Source organism: Chinchilla lanigera, unplaced genomic scaffold (genome assembly GCF_000276665.1).
Source record: "Chinchilla lanigera isolate Chin_1 unplaced genomic scaffold, ChiLan1.0 scaffold00029, whole genome shotgun sequence".
In the NCBI taxonomy this organism is placed as follows: domain Eukaryota; kingdom Metazoa; phylum Chordata; class Mammalia; order Rodentia; family Chinchillidae; genus Chinchilla; species Chinchilla lanigera.
In genome coordinates this window covers 18959045-18976613 of record NW_004955430.1, presented here as the reverse complement: position 1 = coordinate 18976613, position 17569 = coordinate 18959045, and the positions used below count along the sequence as shown (strand labels likewise).

Below are 17569 nucleotides of genomic sequence, written 5' to 3'. Positions count from 1 at the left end.
ACAGAAATTGATTTTCTCATAGTCTGGAGGCTGGGAAATGCAAACTTTACATCAGGTTTGCCTGGGAGCACCCATTCTCCACCTCCAGGGTGGTGTCTTGCATCTTCCAGGAGGAAGGAACATTGTTCTTTACCTGGCAGGACTGAATAAAAGCAGAGGGAACCCTTCCTGAAAGCCCTTCAAAAAGCGCTAAATCCATCTCACGTCCTAATACTGTTACTGTGGCCATGATATTCCAAGCTGAGTTTTGGAAGGCACCAGCATCCAAACCCAAGTACTTGGCCGTCTATGGGTTCAGGTTCCTCCTTTGATCGTCTGTATGGCTGACATGGAGTAAGCAAGAGGGAGAGGCCAGAGGGGCCAGAGCAGTGAAAGCCTCCGTGAGAAGCAGCACGAAGCACAGTGCACGGATGGAGTAGCATGATCTGGTTTACAGTTATAGAAAAATCCCTCTGGTTCCTGTGGCTGCAGGGGAGTGTGTGTGGAAGCAGAAAGATGAGAAGAGGTCTGGGCAGGGACCCCGCACGAGTGATGGTGGAGTAACAGAGGAAAGAGAGGGGTCAAGAATGGTCCCTGAGCTTTGGTACAGCCTGGCAGGACAGTGACAGTTACTGTGGTGAGGAGCGCTGGGGTTGTGCAGTACTGGAAGTAAGGAGTTGGGGCATGTTGGCAGTAAATGCCCGTTATATGTCCAGATGGTGACCTTGCAGATTCGGGGTTAGGTCTGAGCTTGTACATTTAGACTTAGGGGTGGTACATAAAACGACGGGACTGGGAACGATCACCCAGGCAGTAGTGGCAAACCTTCCAGAGCTTTCAATGATACAAACAACGCACTGAGGCTTGCGTGCCATAGGTTTGCCACCACTGTCCTACATAGAGGAGAAAGGGAAAGGGGAGGGGAGGGGAGGAGAAGGGAGAGAGGAGAGGAGAAGAGAGGAGAGGAGAGGAAAGGAGAGGAGAGGAGAAGAGGGCCAAGGGCTGAGCTACCTGCTACGAGCTAATGTTGTGCTAGCATCTGGAGAGGCCAAGGACCCAAGGAGAGAGACTTGACTCAGTAGTTGAGTGTTACTGCAGCATATGCCTTGTTCAGTTTGGAAGCAGAGCCAGGATGCTTATGCCCGATCATCCATAGGTCTTTCCCATGGAGTTGTGGATAATGCGGGTACTCTGCCCAGACTTCACTGATCCCTTATGACATGTGCCCCGGGAGGTTAGTTTCAGTGTTGTTTTCCTTCTTACAGCTGGTTTCTGTATCCCTCCGCTACCCTTCAGCTGTTGGAGTCTCTCTACCTCTAGACAGGTGTACCTTAGACCCTACCCCAAAGGTGCCTAACCAATAGCTGAAAGCAGAGGACTATGAGAGCTGGCTTCCTTTCCTCTGAGGCATAGTTTACCCCCCAGAGCTCCTTTGTGCGGTCAGACGGAAGCTGCCTTCTGAAGGGGCCCTGGGTAGCTCTTTTCCTGACTTCTGCAGGCATTGTCTCCTTGGCACATCATCTACCCCTAGGCACCTTCAGGTAGGCACTGTGCCTCCCTCCTCCATTCCCCACTTCAGATGGTAATATTAGTACAGTGTAATAGTTTGCTCTTAAACTTAAAAATGAGATTCAATTAAATATTTTAGAACATTCCCAACTTCTCAAAGTTTTTCAGCATAGCTTCCGATGTTTCAGCCATCAAGTGAAAAGGATTTTGTTTCCCAACCTAAAGGCAATTATCCGTTTCTATTGATTCCGATAAATTTGTTTGCTGTTTAATTAAGTGAAACATTTTTAGAGAGTGATCTGTATTCACGCTTCCAGCTCATGAGTGCATGCAAATCTCAAACTGATAAAATTGTTAGGTGATTATTTCCTGCTCACACACCACATCAGTACAGTGAGGGGATTAGCAAGGGAATGAGATAGGGTGTTTAGAGGGTTTGATAGGGGTAAATGTGTTCCTCTGGCAGGAGGCTGTGAGCTTCTCCTCACTCCTGCATGCACTCCGCACTGCGGCTCCCACCGCCACCCGCCCAGACAGTCTCAGAGTACAGTCCGAGCAGGAAGCGAGCCCATCAGCAGGTTGTGTGTGGAATCTTCCTTCTGTAAGGGAAGAAAAAGCAAAATGGTACTGCATTTATTTTGACTGGATTTGCATTTAGTTTGGAATGTTGAGGGAAGTTATAAAATCTATATACAGAAAGCACCTGGGTCTTTTGCTTTGGAGCACTAATTTACAGATCCTCCACTCATCTATGTTCAATCCTCTCCCCTCCTCCTTCCCTCCTTTCTTCTCTTTTAGGGTAATGCAGAGGCTAAGTCAGATGTCTACTTGAGCAACTCACAAAGCATGTTTTAAAGTTCATAAGTGAGTTTTTGTTTACTTGTGCTGAGATTGCATACCGGTGATAGCTTCCTTTAACGCTAAACAGCTTTCAGCTCGAGATCAGACACAGTAAACATTCACTAAATATTTACTGAGTGAGTGGATCTGTGGTGTCAACCCTAGGTACAATCCTGAGGTATTCATGTTGTGCCTTTTCTTGTTGTGTACAACAATGAAAGCTGTGGTCATCAAAAATTACTGAAAAATAATTGAAAATTCTTAAACCATCTTTGTGCATATCATAAAATTAAATTTCTCCACCCTCTGTTGCAATGAAACACTCATTGTGACATTCAGTTTCCTCTAAATACCTTTGAAATGCTTGGATTTTGACTATAGATTTCACAATACACTGAAGCATGCAATTATAAGAGCATAATGCATGCTTTTTCATGCCTGAACTAAACGTTGAAGTCAAACTGTGGCATTGAAACACAATTGGAAAAATGTTTTTTACATCCAACTGAATGAAACCAATGTTATAGTTAACCCTGTATTTGCTGTTACTGAAAGTATGGGTAGTATCTTTAACTTTCTTTTTGTTTCTGTTCTGGAAATGAAAACAATTGACTACAAGTTGATTAAGGGGAATAAAGCAAACACATTTTTCTGTATCTACTGGTGTACTCATATCTTTTCATTGGGCGTGAGAAACACTGTTAAGGTTAATCCTAAGAAAGTTGACCGTGATAATACTAAAATGGTTAACACCGAGGACTGAAATGCCCATGGAGCTATGTCTCCAGGCTTCCCAGTCTCCCTGCCAGGTACTGGTGCCATGCTTGTGGCTTTAAGTTTACCAGAAGAACTTATGACTGGGGTTGAACCATATAGGTGTTCAAGTGGCAACTCTCAGGCTTTGGGGATTCTGGAAATATGGCGACATTTGGTGTGACTCTTGACAGTGAGTGCTTATTCATGAGTGGGCGGGGCTTTCTCCGAAACCCTTCGAACAAGACCCGTGATGAGAGGAACTCTTTGAATTGCCAGCATATACTTAAGAGTATTTGTTGAGAAAGACGTGGGGCGGCATACAAGCGTCACTTGAACTGCAGGAATTTGTGTACAGACGTAAATTTTGGAGACCCAAAATGAAGTCACCTTTTCTGACATGCGGAACAATATTTATCAGGGCAATGGGTCAGAATATTTGAAACCAAGAATGACCCGGGAAACATAGACTTCCGGGCTGCCATAACCATGTCCTAAGTGTATCCAAAGCCCTTTGAAGACAGCAGTAAATGGCATTCGTGTTAACACTTTTATTATTCTACAGAAATAAATATTATTTTCTATGTTTAAATAGGTGTTATGGGTAAATTTTATCTGTATTAAGAATATTTTGGCTTACACAGCCCAGCTCAAATTTTCCCCTCTGTTTTACTTTGAAAGGAATGCGATGTTAGTTTTGGGGCGTTGATGTTTTACAATGCCTGATCACGACAAAAAGCTGAAGACCACAGAAAAACCCACTGATAAAAAGCAGCAAGAAATCACCAGGTAACCCTTTCCTGAGTCTTTTCTAATCATTAAGTGAGGTGGTGGCTATTGAACGGATCTAATGGCTTTTTGAGAAAATGAGTGCATAGACTCTTGACAACTGCTACCCTGGGTCACAGTGTTTACTGAAACCTGTGGTTATTTCTACAGTTCCAAGGGAAAGGGTTAGTGTGTATACATACATTTGTCTCTGAAAGTGCGCCTCCAAGTAGCAGCAGCATCTGTGGGTAACGTGACCTTGTTCACCTGTGGGCTGACGTTGCGCTATTCTTTTTCCTAGGGACTATTCAGATCTTAAAAGACTTCGGTGCCTTTTGAACGTTCAATCAAGCAAACAACAGGTAGTATTTTCAAAAGATGTGTGTATGTTAATAAAGGAGAAATCACGTATTTTGGAAGGGATCCATTTAACATCTTTACAAACATGATATCTCGTTTCTTCATCCATCCACACACTTTCTCTTGCTTCTTCCAGCTATTTCTCCCATACCTGGGTAGGGCTCTTCCAAGACTCAGCCTCCATAGCCTTTTGGTCCTTCTTGTACAGGTGCTCCACTTTATCCCAGGCTGGTCACCAGCTGTCCCAGCTACCAACCTTTCACTTTTCTGTCTATAGACAGCAAACTCTGTTCTTCGATGCTCATATTTGCCTCTTCAAACTTTAGGGAAATTGGTTCTACTAAGGCTCTGTTTACCACATTTCCATCCTTTTCCCAGCCTCCCCCACCCCCAGCCAAATTCTCTGGCCACAGCACCACTCTTGAAACTGCAAATCGTACCTCACCAAACAGAGGGGGCAGGAGTGAGTTTTGACTATTTTTAATAGCATTTTAATATTTTTTATTAGTCAGGGAAAGTATGGTAGCACTGATTTAATTGGTGTCCAAATTTTTCTCTTTAGCATTGCTCCTATATGATTTTGGAAAGTCATGGAATTAGAGGCCATCCTTTGAAGTTTGGGTACAACAGGGCTGGGGATTTAGCTCAGCGGCAAAGCGCCTGCCTGGCAAGAGCAATGTCGTGAGTTCGGTTCCCGGTACCGGAGAAAAACCAAAAAAATAAAATAAAATAAAAATGAAGTTTGGGTACAACAGCGCAATGCTATTAATAATGACAAATTGTGAACAGTTATTTAGCGCCATCACCTAGTAAATGGAGGGATGAGCTTTGAACTCTGGTTGTCTGCTTCCAAAGTCTTCTATGTTATACTCATTTCTTTAAATTTGCTTAAAGAGTCTTGTGGTTTGGTAACTGAGCCCTGATGTGTTTTTGTTACATCAGCCAAATTTACCAAAGAACTATAGCATTTTTCATTCATTGATTTATTCTAGGGAATGACTTTCTAATGGTTTGCTGACATATGAAGGCTAAATAACGATAATTCATATTTAAGGAAATACTGCATACCTGATGATTTACCTGCATGACTTTGCTTACTGATTACAGCTTTCACTTTTATGAGTGAGGAAACGGGCACAGAGAAGTGAAATGACTTTCCAAGAGCGTGCTGCCTGCTAATGGAGTATAGTTCTGAATTCAGATGCTCTGTCTTTACACTGTGTGCCTCTGACCGCTGAGATGTGTTGTAAATGAGTTGGAAAATTGAATTACAGTTGAAAAAAGTGTTGGGTGGGACATTTATTTGTCCTTAAAATGCCTTTTCTCTGGGAGTCATTTTTTTATATTATGAATCCTCTAGCCTCAGGTTATCTTAACTTCTTTTTTACCTGTTTCAGCAGTCACTTTGCTTTGTCTACCTTTATACTAAAGATAAAACAATTGTCAAATAGTTGCTGAGACAATCTCCCTAGCTCCCTTCCCACAAACCTTAGATCAAGTCCATTCTTTCCTGGAGAGGTGACTGAAGTGACTTAGTCTACAGTTTTGGTTCTAGTTCCTACTTTTTTTTTTTTTTTTACTGTATGTCCTATGATATAACTGTAATATCAAAGACTTCTGCTTTTTGCTTTCTGTTCTCTTCTCCAAGATTTCTTTCCTATCAAGTCTTACCTGTTCCTAAGATGTGAATCTAATACTATCACCTCTACATATTCTCCATTCTGGAAGTGATCTCTCTCTCTTCCCAAGTTACCTTCTTACACTGTTGTAATGTTCTTTTTCCCTTGCTTTGGGAAGTCCTCTGTATATGCCCTGCTTCTTCATGATATCATACATTTTCTAGTGCCAGCAACTTTGACTTTTGCCTCTGGTTCACAGTATCCTCTACTCAGCACGTTTTGGGTCAGTTTTCTTAATTTGCATCATGACATGAGAATTGGATCACCACAGGGTATGCACAAACCTGTGGCCTGGGCAAAAGAAACTTCAGTGGTATTTAGTTTTGTTTTGTTGTTCTTTTAGCTCAAAGTTTTCAACTTTGAAGTTCATCCTGACTAGATTTATTTTGTCCCTTTTCATCACCACTTCTGTGCTAACACCTAGCAGGCTCATTTAAAGTTAATTTAATGACTTTCTCTCTTCTAACCAACTTCGGAATTTGCAATCTGTTGTCTGACAAGTGCACTTGGCATATCTTTTTGTATATTTCACACATGCAAGAACGCATATTTGTAATTCCTGAATTATTCAGGAAATAGATCTAAGATAAAAATGAAAATCACTGTCCTCAACTGGATGAAGGTTTCCAAAATGTATTCCTGTTTCTGTTTGTAAAGCCTTAATGCATTTTTTAATTCTGGAAGAAAGTAATTCTGAACACCCTATTCTCCTTTCATAAAATAATGTGGAGACATTTATAAGGGAGGAAGATTCTGGAGAGAGTAACTCAAGCATTTATACTTTGCTTGTTCTAGCAAGACTATAAAGAGGAAGGATTTATAAACAGGGGCAGGTTTCATAAATTAAAAGTGAAGCCAAAGAGAAAAGGAAAACAAGGGCTGGGGACAAAGCAAAGTTGGGCCAGGCAGAAATGCCCAACAAAATAGACAGTAGGTCCATCCCACGTTTGGTTCTGGAACTTCTAGCAATCAGTGTGAAAAGGAATTTGGGGTTAAGCTCTACTCACCTGAATTTGTGCTCTAACAAGATATAGCTTGCTTTTTGCAAATGGGAAGATGGCCAGTTACTGGTTTTAAAGGAAATCTGTGTTGGTTTAGGCTGAGTTGCAGAGAACTGAATGTCCTTCCTTCAAGTCTCTAATGAGCCAAAGCCCTCTTCCCACGTTGGTGCCTGCTGTTGCTCTGCTTTCAGTCTTTGTCCTGATTGTGTGCTTGTGTCTGTCACATCTCGCTTCAGCACATTAGAATCTGATGTAGGACATTCTCAGAGTCTGACAGACCTGGGAATAGAGATACACTGAAGTAACCCAGTTAAACCAAATAATTCAAGGTAAAGACTGCCCTCCTGTTGTTGAAGCAAACTGAAATTACAAAGCTGGTTGGAAATTTCATCTCAGGTTTTTAGAAATCTTGAGGTATTCTGCCTAGAGCTAGAAGTCAGATTCTGCCCCCATACTTAAGAGACACAGGAACCCGGAAATGTATTTGCAATTTAAAAAAAGATGGAAGAATGAAAATTAACTGCCTTGAAAGAAAAGAGGTTTTGGTTGATGTTGTGGGAAAGAAACCTATGAGGTGTGGGGGGTTTTCATGCTCTGAGGAATGAGGTATAGGCCCAATAATAATGGTGCAGAGGGGAGGGGGAACATGGTCCTGGATAAAGGATATAATGCCTATGTGAATTGTGAGCGGGAAGAGGAAGCCTCTCTGGGCTTGAATGACAGAGAAGGAGGTGGTTCTTGAAAAATGGGCTGGTTTCCCATCTGTGGAATTGAGAGGAGAGGCATTCTAGAAGAATGAAGAAAATAATCAAATATCTGGAGGGTGGAAAATGACAAGTATTTAAGCACAAAGGTGATTGGACATTGCAGTAGGAAGAGGTGATAAGTAAAGGCAGAAGACACGAGGCAGTGTCTTCTGACATCTAAGGATTTTGTTCTTGATCCCATTAGATTGGGAATGTTGAAGTTTCTGAGCAGAAGTGATATAACAAACTTTTAGGAAGGCTGTGCATCATGCCGCTTATTCTGAGATCTCAATTCTTTCCTTTCCACTTGTACTGTTCAGGCGGCACAGGTGCCTCCCAGTTTGCAAAGCTTACATATTTCTCCTTCCCTTCTACCCTGGGAGGCGATCTCCCTGACATCCTGCTGACATCTCCGGGTAAGGCCTGCCTTCTCTGTGTTTTCCACTACAACCAACCCCCGTTCATTCATTCTGCAGCATGCTTCTTAAGCCTGTCTACTGACTCTAACTCCCCCCCTCTGTGGTTGCGCAAACACTTTGAAGGAAGAGACTGGTCTGTTCTACTTACAGTGTGTTCTGCGTTTCAAATGTCTGATAGTCTGATATCCCCTGTGTCTGCTAGCCAATTTCTGAGTGTATGAACTCATCTGGAGGCAGTTTACTAGATCAATTTGTTTACTGGGGATCATGCGAGCATTCATTCAGCAGCTGCATATTTGAGTATCTACTGTATACCGGTCTCTGTGAGAGATACCAAGAACACAAAAATGGATGTGATATCTTCAAGGTGGCTGAGTTCAGGGGGAAAAGGCTGATGTGTAAACTAGAAGTTATATAATCACGTTGTGCCATGATAAATGCCATGAGAGAGGTGAGCTCTCCACAGGAAGGCTTGTGCGGATGCTTGGGCTGAGCTGAGTCCTGGAATGTGATGGAAGTTTCAGACTGCACACACCTGTGCTGTAGAGGTCGGACAGCTAGTGGGTCTGAGGCACTAGGGAGCCAAATACCCTGGGTTTTGAACTCACGCTTTCATCTGAAGATGACTGGTTGCCATGAGTCCATTCTCAATACCAGCTGCTACTCTGCCTCAAAGGCAATGGCTGTGGGCTGTGGCAACTGTGTGCCCTCTTCTCTTAGTAAATTGTGCTTGTTTTCTCAGTACTGACTACCTTCTGTCTCGCAAACAGGATCTGGGAACCGTATCAATGGCAGGGGATCTGAAACTCTTTGAACCTGGGAAAATCAGATTTTCTGTGTGTTATGAGAGTTTGTGTGTAACACAGGAAAATATTTTCATTGCTGTGACTTTATTATCTAATATCATGTAGGTTATTAGTTTACACTTGGAAATCACTTAATGTGTAAGGACAAATTTTGTTTATTTAGCAAATTCATCTGTACAGTGGGAATAATTACAAGGATTAAAAAATATTTATAAAACAAAACTATGGTTTATAAATAGTAATTCACTTAACTTTCACAATAACTCTGAGTTATACACTATTATTGACATTTTAAGGATGTGGAAACCAGTGCACAGAGAGATTAAGCAAATCTTCCAAGCTCGTGGTGGATTTAAACCCACAGAATCTGGGAATTTGTTCTCTGGACCACTTAACATTGCTTCCATAAGTACCTATGTCCTGTTGTTCTGTGGGACTTGTAGATTAGCAGGCTGAACTGAGATAGAAAGATTTTTTTTTTACAGTATTGAATATGTGTTATTAATATTTTAAAACTTCAACTGTGGCTTTCATATGATAAAGAAAGATTTTCTGTTTTTTTGCCAGCTATTGTACAATTTCCTTATTGCAATTCATTTATGGGAAATGAGGAATATTTTATTTTGATAAGAAAATAATGTTTTCATATTGATTTCTATCATATACCTCTGTGGAACAAGATACTAAATATAGCACATTATAGCTTTATTTTACAATTATACAGAATGGAATAATTTACTAAAAACTACATCTTTTTGCTATATGATGCTTGACTTACTTCATCTGTAATAATTATAGAACATCTTTCTTTTGTACTTTGGAAAACACATGCTTAAGTTTATGTGGTACCAGAAATAAATCTCAGTTTCTTGTCAATTATAAGTAAATATTGGCCAATGAAAATATTTGAATACTGATAACTTGACAACTTCTCATATGAGTAATTAACCAATTCATCCAATAAACAGAGGCATAGTCAAGTTGTAGATACTTTTCCTTATGGTGAGCACTATATTTTAATAACTTTCATAGATAGTATTAAATAATTAGGGTGTTCAGGCTGATAAGTATGATAGAGTTTTATTTACTGCTACGTCCCTGACGTATGGCATAGGTTGGGCAGTGGTCTACTTGGGAAATGTTGTAGAACAGATAAACACATGAGGACTTGTCTCAGCTAGGGCTCTTCCAAAGGTGGAACTTAGCTCCAGGAGGAACTAAACACAGGAGGATCCTCAAAAACCTGATTCTCAGGCCTCACCTCAGCACTGAACAAAAATAAGCAAGTTCTTCCTTGTGTGAAGGTGACATTTTAATCCAAGGGGACTGGAAATATGTAAATAACATGCAGTATGCAAATAACTATACATACAAAACATAAACTCTAAGCTATGACAAGTTGTATTAAAAGCTATGAAGAAAAATTAGTGTAAGGAAGATAAAGGAAGTAAATGCTTAAAGATGCTTTAATCTTTGAAAGCCCTATACTGATCATAGCATTACCAGTGTGTGGGCGATTTCATTCTACTCATCCTCCCCTCTTCCTCTCCCCATGTTGTTACTTTCTTTATCCTGTGCTGATCCTCACGTACTCTGGCTTCTATTTCTGTAGCTTCCAGCCATTAACTTTGAGAGTGCCCAAAATAGCATGACGAAGTCTGAGACCGCCATCAAGGCAGGTGGGCACAGAGCTCGAGGTCAGTGGCATGAGTCCACAGAAGCTGTTGAACTTGAAAATTTTAGGTAAGAAATCTCCCTGCGCTTCAGCAACCTATCCCAGTTGGCCCATTTAAACTGTAACAAGTGCTACAATGTAATGACTGGCTCAAAGTTTACCATGGAGATTCTTAGTTTAACAATTTAGTTAGTGCTCAAACCACTCCCAGAAGCAATGCAAAAGTGACAAGCTTAATCGTCACAGGTGGAACTAAGCCGTGCTGACATATATTTGGCATTTGTTCAACAAGGAAATGGTTCCAGGTTGTTGACCTGGATCAGCCAGTGCCAAGCTTTGTCTTAGCTTTTGGTCTGATTGCAATTTGCTGGTAACAAGAAGACAAAAGAATCTCTTGCTGTGAGCAGATATGGTGACCAAAAAGTGTGGTAGTCAAAACAACAGCAGTTTCCAGTTGCATGGATAGCAGCTCACCTTTAACACTAACAGCATCAGTCCATGTTTATCCTTGTTACCACGTAGACCTTCTAGAAGCTGCACATTGTTATGGGCCTCTCCCCTTCCAGGAGCTGGTTCTCTCAGTTTTACAATGTTCCTGGGTCATCTGGCACCAAGTTCCATGAAAATAATGAATCAGATGAAATATCAACATGGATAGTCCAGAATGATCATTTACTTATTTGACATAGTTTGTTTCTCTGTTATCTTATAAATGGAAATGGTCCAGAAATCTATATGACATTACCTGGGTTCATAGTTTCAAAATATATATTTAATGAGAAACACTAAATACTTTTTCTTCCATACTCAGTCCACCAGTAACCATGTACTAGAAAACCTTTAAAGCCCTCACCTGGTCAGGAAGGGGGGCATGCAGGATAATAACATCTGAAAGACAACAAAGGCAGATGGTTACCAGTGACAACATAAGGTTGTAAAACTTGCCTTTGAGGTGGTAAATTCGTGCAATTTTAGTTTATTTGGCCTATAGTTTAAAATTAGTCTATTTTAACGTGCACCAAATTATTATAGATTCCGTTAAATGTGATCCTTTTGTGCATTATCTTTTATGCTCTCCTGACTTTGAAGTGGGATGTCTTGAGAGTATTTTTAAATCTCTTTGGTAGGATGTGATATCAGGAAAAGGAAATTATAATTGGAATATCTCCAAATTTTATTAAACATACACAAAAAAAGACAATCAACAATCAGCACAGCTGAAGGAGTGTAGACTGGATAGACAAGCAGGCAGTATGACTGGAAAAATGTAAACTGTCAATCAGTCCCTATTATCTGGTAGGAAATGCAGGTGACAATCAGTGATTTAATATGTAAAGCAACCAATGGGGTTGAGGGTGAGTGGAAAGAGAAGGGAGAGAATTTTCCTGTGCTTGTTGCACAGCTGTACAAGGAATGGCCCTAGACACACTTTCTCTGTGTGCCCTTTTCCTTCCTCCAACCAATTTCAGCTGGTGAGTGTTTAAACACATAACTGATTATAGTCTTTATTGTTTTCAGTTAAATTTCCAGTTTCTGTTTCAACAGTTGATACTTGCTTTTAGCAATATATTGAGCCTCAAGACTCTAATCATATTTGTCTGAAGATAGATGGTCTTTGCATTGCTAACATTGAGACAGGCTTAATAATTTTTATTGCAAAATGCTTTTCTGTTTGTTTCACCACAGTATAAACTACAAGAATGAGAGATATTTCAGCAAACATCCCCAGCATAAATTGTTTCAGGAGATCTTTACAGCCTTGGTGAAAAATAGACTCATATGCAGGTAAGAGGGTCACTGGACTTTTGGCCAAGAGTAACATATTTCATATATCTTATATGTAGAATATGGTTTAAAGCCACACTGTAAATTAAAGGATAAAATAGAGGAAAGACTATTTAGGAGGAGAATGAGTAAGCATTGCATTTGATCTCTCTAAAATAACTCTGGTTGGGTACTGAGTTTAGATAAATTTGATGACAGGTAAGGTAAAGTAGGAAAATTCTCAAGTTATGTGGTTTTTCTTAATCTCCTTATTATAGGTTGGGATACTCAGGGAGGAGTTCATTGCGTGGGTCCTTATGAAAGAGACACTGGGTCATACAATGGACAATGGCCTGTGTGGTACACTTGCATGATGGTTGATGAAACCAGCCTTGGCCTTAAGGAAAGGAAAGATGACTGTGGGACATCCAGTCACGGCCTTGTGAAGATGTCTCTTAGGATCATCCCAGACATTCTTCCCTTTGCTCTGTGACCTGTTTAACATAAGTGCAATGTTTGGGCCTGCAGAGAAAGGATTAATTAACGTGTATTCTAGATTCATGTATTGCATCTCTCAGGGATCTTCACGTGCTGGAGGGCAGTCAGGGTTTAATTTTTTTGTCCATTCTGAGAGGATTCCCTTGGAGCTGGGTGTGCTGCTGCTGCACGGGAAGGACTTTGCCTTTTGCTCTTTCCAGAATGCGCAGGCTCCTTCCCAGAGGCATCAACTGCAAAGATGCCAATAAAGAAACTAAGTCCCTACTCCTTTGGGGCTTGAGTGAGATATCCGAATTCTGGCTTAGTGAGAGAGGAAAAACTCCTCCTGTTATGAAACATAAAATAAGAATGTTAATCATTTAACGCCTGAACCAAAATGACACCCAGACTTTGCTCCCCAATGCAATAGCTGATTTTAAACAGAAGAGTATCTTGATGGACCCTCCACTGAGTGTCAAGTGCTAAATACCTGTCTAAATGGTGGCCTGATGACTTGGTCTTTTGACTGGGGTCATTTAGTACTGCAAACATACTGCTAAATACACCGGTTTAGTTTAAAACAGTACAGAACTGGAACACCGTCATGCCTTTATACTTGGCTTAAGCTAAGAATTATTAGGTTGGCTCAGATGATAAGAGAAATCTAAAATCTTTTCCCAAGTATGATTGGGTTACCGCTCAGTTCTTGATGATACACATAATCCTTGTTGAACGATAAAGGGACATTTCAAAGGACCTGAAACTGTCCTTGATGGTAGAATAATGATTCATGAGAGAATAACTATATGTGAAATGATATTAGGAAATGAACTTTTAAATTTTTTTTGAAACAACTAACATGGACTCTTTAAAGGATATCCAGTAGGACAGTTGTCATTGTTAGGTCGGTACTTTGGCAAAGGCCCTAGATGCGGACATTGTTAGGGAAAGTAACTTGCCAAGGGTTAGCATTAACTGGTTAAAGAAGATCTTAACAATTCTGAAGTTGAGAGATCTCTTATCCTAAGTGATTAATGGGACATTTTAGATTGGATAGGATTGCTTTTCTGTAACACGAGCAGTCCCTGGAAACCTTCAAACTAGGAAGAGATAATTGTAGGCCTCCTTGCTTTCATGATACAAGCAGGAATTTAGGAATGCCGGGCATCAAGAGCATCCTTCTGTGTCATCTCTTGGCTGCTGACAGATTGCTATGTTCACTTCTATTCTAAAAGCAGGGATAAGAATAAAGGTCTTCCGTTGTCCCTCGCCTCATATAACCTTGGCCTCACTGTCTTTTGTTTTCCTCATGCCTTTAAGCTTATAGGAGAGTTACAACGCAGGGCTTTTTCTGATATGGCTTCCGATCCCCTTTCTTTACGAACATTACATTTAGTGTTGGATAGATGCTGAGATTCAGTTTCTTAAAGCAGCAAGGAACTACTGTGTTCATGGAAGGGAGAAAACAAATAGTGGAGAAGGACAAGAGGGTTAAAATGCAAAGATGAATAGGACCTGTGGTCCCCTTCTTCCTGAAGACTCAGTCTGCTCTGACCAGGGAAGAAGTTACCCATTATCCCACTAAAAGGGAAAAAGTGGGAAAAACATACAATTTATATTAAGACAATTAAAGCCTGGATGAAACTTTTTGGAGGGTGGGTCTTTGGTTCTTAGTCCAATTCCTGTTGTAGACAAGACTTGCAGCGTTTAGGATAGTATGATGCTCGTTTACCCTAAAAATGTGGCTGATTTAAGACATAGACTCAAACATGAACTGTGAGCCACTGCAAGTCCTTTCTCAATTTCTGCTGTCTGGCGGCAAGGCTGTTGTTTCTCCTCTACCTTGCTCTCCCCAGCTGTAGTCTTCCCTCATCCGCACTGTTGGACACCTCCTTCTAGGTTCTTCCTGAAGACTGGCCTGTGATTACTCCCCCGCTCTCAGAGAGACTGCCAGGTGGCAACTGAAACTAGACAGACTTGTTAATCCAGAATCAGATAAGGTAACACTGCAAATATCTCATGGTACATCTGAAAGGGCAAGGGAAAGTACTGTCCCTAAACCCAAGGTTACACAACACTGACTAATCTTGATGCGTGGCAGGATATGAAATATGTTTTATCTTCCAGTCTTTCTTTTTGTGATCAAATAATGTCTATAGTAGAGTCTCATGTTACAAAATAAATTCACCCCTCTTTGTCTTATCTGGATGAACAGGAAAAATAAAGCGCGCTTAGTATTCAAGACCAGGTTGTTAGAAGGTTGTATAGGGAAGAAAAAGTGCCACATTGATAGATTCTCTACAACCCCAGCACTTATACAAATGAACTCTGCTCAAATATCTCTTCTGTGTATCTGCTTCCCTATGCTTCCTCTTTGTTGCTCTGTCTATTTTTTGCTGACTGAAAGATTCTGTAACACAGTGAGAATATAATTTACCTTGCGAAGTCAACTTGCACATCTGGCCAGAGATTACAGGATTTCATGAAGTTATTGAAAGTGATGGTGCTGAATTGGTGGAATCTGACAAATGAGGCTGTGGTGGAATTAGACCACTTGACAGTTGACAAAGAAGGTATTAAGGGAGATGACAAGATGGGATCGCAAGAGTACATTTTGAATAACAAAAATCAGGAGGAGCCTTTTGGGTGGTAAAGTAAGGATGAATCTTTCCAATATATTGACAAAAATGAACCTCTTTTTACTACAAAAGTCAAAAGTGAATTAAATGATATTAGATCTCTCTCTCTCTCATATATATATATATATTTTATTTATCTATTATTATTATTATTATTTTTAGAAAAAGCATGCCAAAATACCAGCACAATTCATTCTAGCTTTGATCTAGTTCAGTATACCAAGTATAACTTAAATTTTGTTAAGGTAAGATAAAGTATGTCTCAGTTTCACAGTTCATTTTTTAACATATGATCGTAATCTTTCCTTTTACTCCTTAACATGGAATCTGGTACATTCACTTAGCTGACCTTTCCTGGTACTACTGTTCTAGAACGGGCAGGCTGTCTCCCTCCTGCCATAACTTTTGTAAATGCGAGACACCCCAGGTAGGCTCATTTTAGTTAAAAGAGACCCACACAATCCATTTACTACAATCTTGTCTGTCCAACATTCAGGTACTTTTCTGAAAAGAACAATTTGGTATCCTTATTATTTTATATTCAATTTCATGAACTACCTGCAACACTTTAAACATTTTGGAAATGAGCCTGTAGGCTGTAATGATAGGAGCTATGTTTACATTGTGTATAAGAGAGAACTTCTTGAACTAGAAGGAAACATCTGGCTAAAACATGACGCTGTCATAGGGGCTTCTAAAGAAATTGTTCTGGGAACATCACAGATACTTCTGAACAAGAGGACCAGTACAACATTTGGCTAACAATCACCCCTTTGTTGTCCATGTCACCTCCTGGGCTACATCATGATGCGGGGACTCTTTTCCTTTTGAGCTTTGCCTGGTCCTTTAGCCTTTGTTTTGCAGACCTTGTCACAGAGGAAAGTGAGGTGAGAAGACCATGCTGAGAATCTCTTTAGTCCACTGAATAAATTTAAGTTCTCAAAGTACCTGAAGTTGATGGAGAGAGGCTTGTTCTGTGATTTCATCTCATCACATGGTAAAGAACCAGTCAAGTTTCTTTCCTGTCTTGGAAAGGGGAAACAGCCACTTGGGGTCACATGGTTCAGAATTCTGTAGGGAGTAGGTCAAGTCAGCACCATAAACTGGACACAGTTAAGTGCTTTTTAAGGCCCCTAAAATCTAACGCTTGCGCCTTCATGTACTTAGATTCTTCCCATGGCTCTTGCCTCAGCTGGTTCACAAAGTTCTAAAAGATCTTGTTCCTTCTTGGCCTCAGCCCCCAGTGAGCTCCTGGAGACCAAGACCTGGATCTTTCATTCTAAATCAAGCCATGGATGCAGGTTTCATTAGAGTATATCAGGACTCAGATTCTTTATTTGGAATTTGTTTGTGATAAATTATTTCAGTCACTTTAAAAATTTAAGAAATACAGAAAATTATAAAAAATAAAAATTTTTCCCTCACATGTAGTCCTCAAGCAAATAATGATTCCTTTGCTTTCTGTTACCTAACTTGGAACAAATTTTCAGCTCTTACATTTTTATTTCTTACAAGAAGTTACTTAGGATTTAACCCACACTTAAAATGTACACACACACACACACACACACACACACACACACGAGCATGTGAAACAGCTCAGAAAGTCACAGAGATGTAACAGAAGCTGAAGGATATCAGGCTCATCTGATAGGTGTGAACTGTGAAGTTAAGACCACGGTCCAGAAGCAATGTTGGCTCAGTCCTCTTCTCTCCTATTCTTTGCTAATTCTCTGGCTTCTTTTTTTCTTCCATACAAACTAATTCAATGTTTTAAAACCACTGTATAGGCCAGGGATACAGCTCAGTGGCATAAGTGGCTGCCTGGCAAGTGCAAGGTCCTGAGTTTGATTTCTGGTACCAAAAAAACCCTAAAGCCACCCTAATTAGAACATTTTTGCATAAAGAAAATTATAATACACTAATCAGAGTATAATACACTAATTGTGCTGGTATTTTGGCATGCTTTTTCTTCCCTGGGTTTTCACCAGGAAGAGTACCCGTTTTGTAATCATGTACTCTCTCTCCCACTGCCTTCTTCCTGTGAATCTCGTCCATTTGGATGTCTTGTGGACATATAATCCAAATGTTCCTACCTTTCCAGGAAAGAACTGCTTATTCCTGGGCCACACATAACCACTAGAGCCAATTGTA

General features: G+C 40.4%; 1 protein-coding gene across 11 annotated transcripts in view; it reads left to right on the top strand.

Moving 5' to 3' along the window:
• The window catches only part of Nek10 (NIMA-related kinase 10), a 234425-nt gene that overhangs the window by 12103 nt on the left and 204753 nt on the right, over window positions 1-17569 (top strand). For 9 of the 11 annotated variants that reach the window (XM_013515620.1, XM_005387501.2, XM_013515619.1 and 6 more), the window contains exons 2-5: window positions 3763-3870; window positions 4151-4211; window positions 10473-10603; window positions 12222-12320. In XM_013515620.1, coding sequence (XP_013371074.1) covers window positions 3800-3870; window positions 4151-4211; window positions 10473-10603; window positions 12222-12320 — 362 coding nt within the window. In that variant the 5' untranslated portion in view covers window positions 3763-3799. Of the gene's footprint in view, window positions 1-2286; window positions 2353-3762; window positions 3871-4150; window positions 4212-10472; window positions 10604-12221; window positions 12321-17569 lie in introns of those variants that run through there. The other 2 variants (XM_013515617.1, XM_013515621.1) reach the window with 2 other exon arrangements.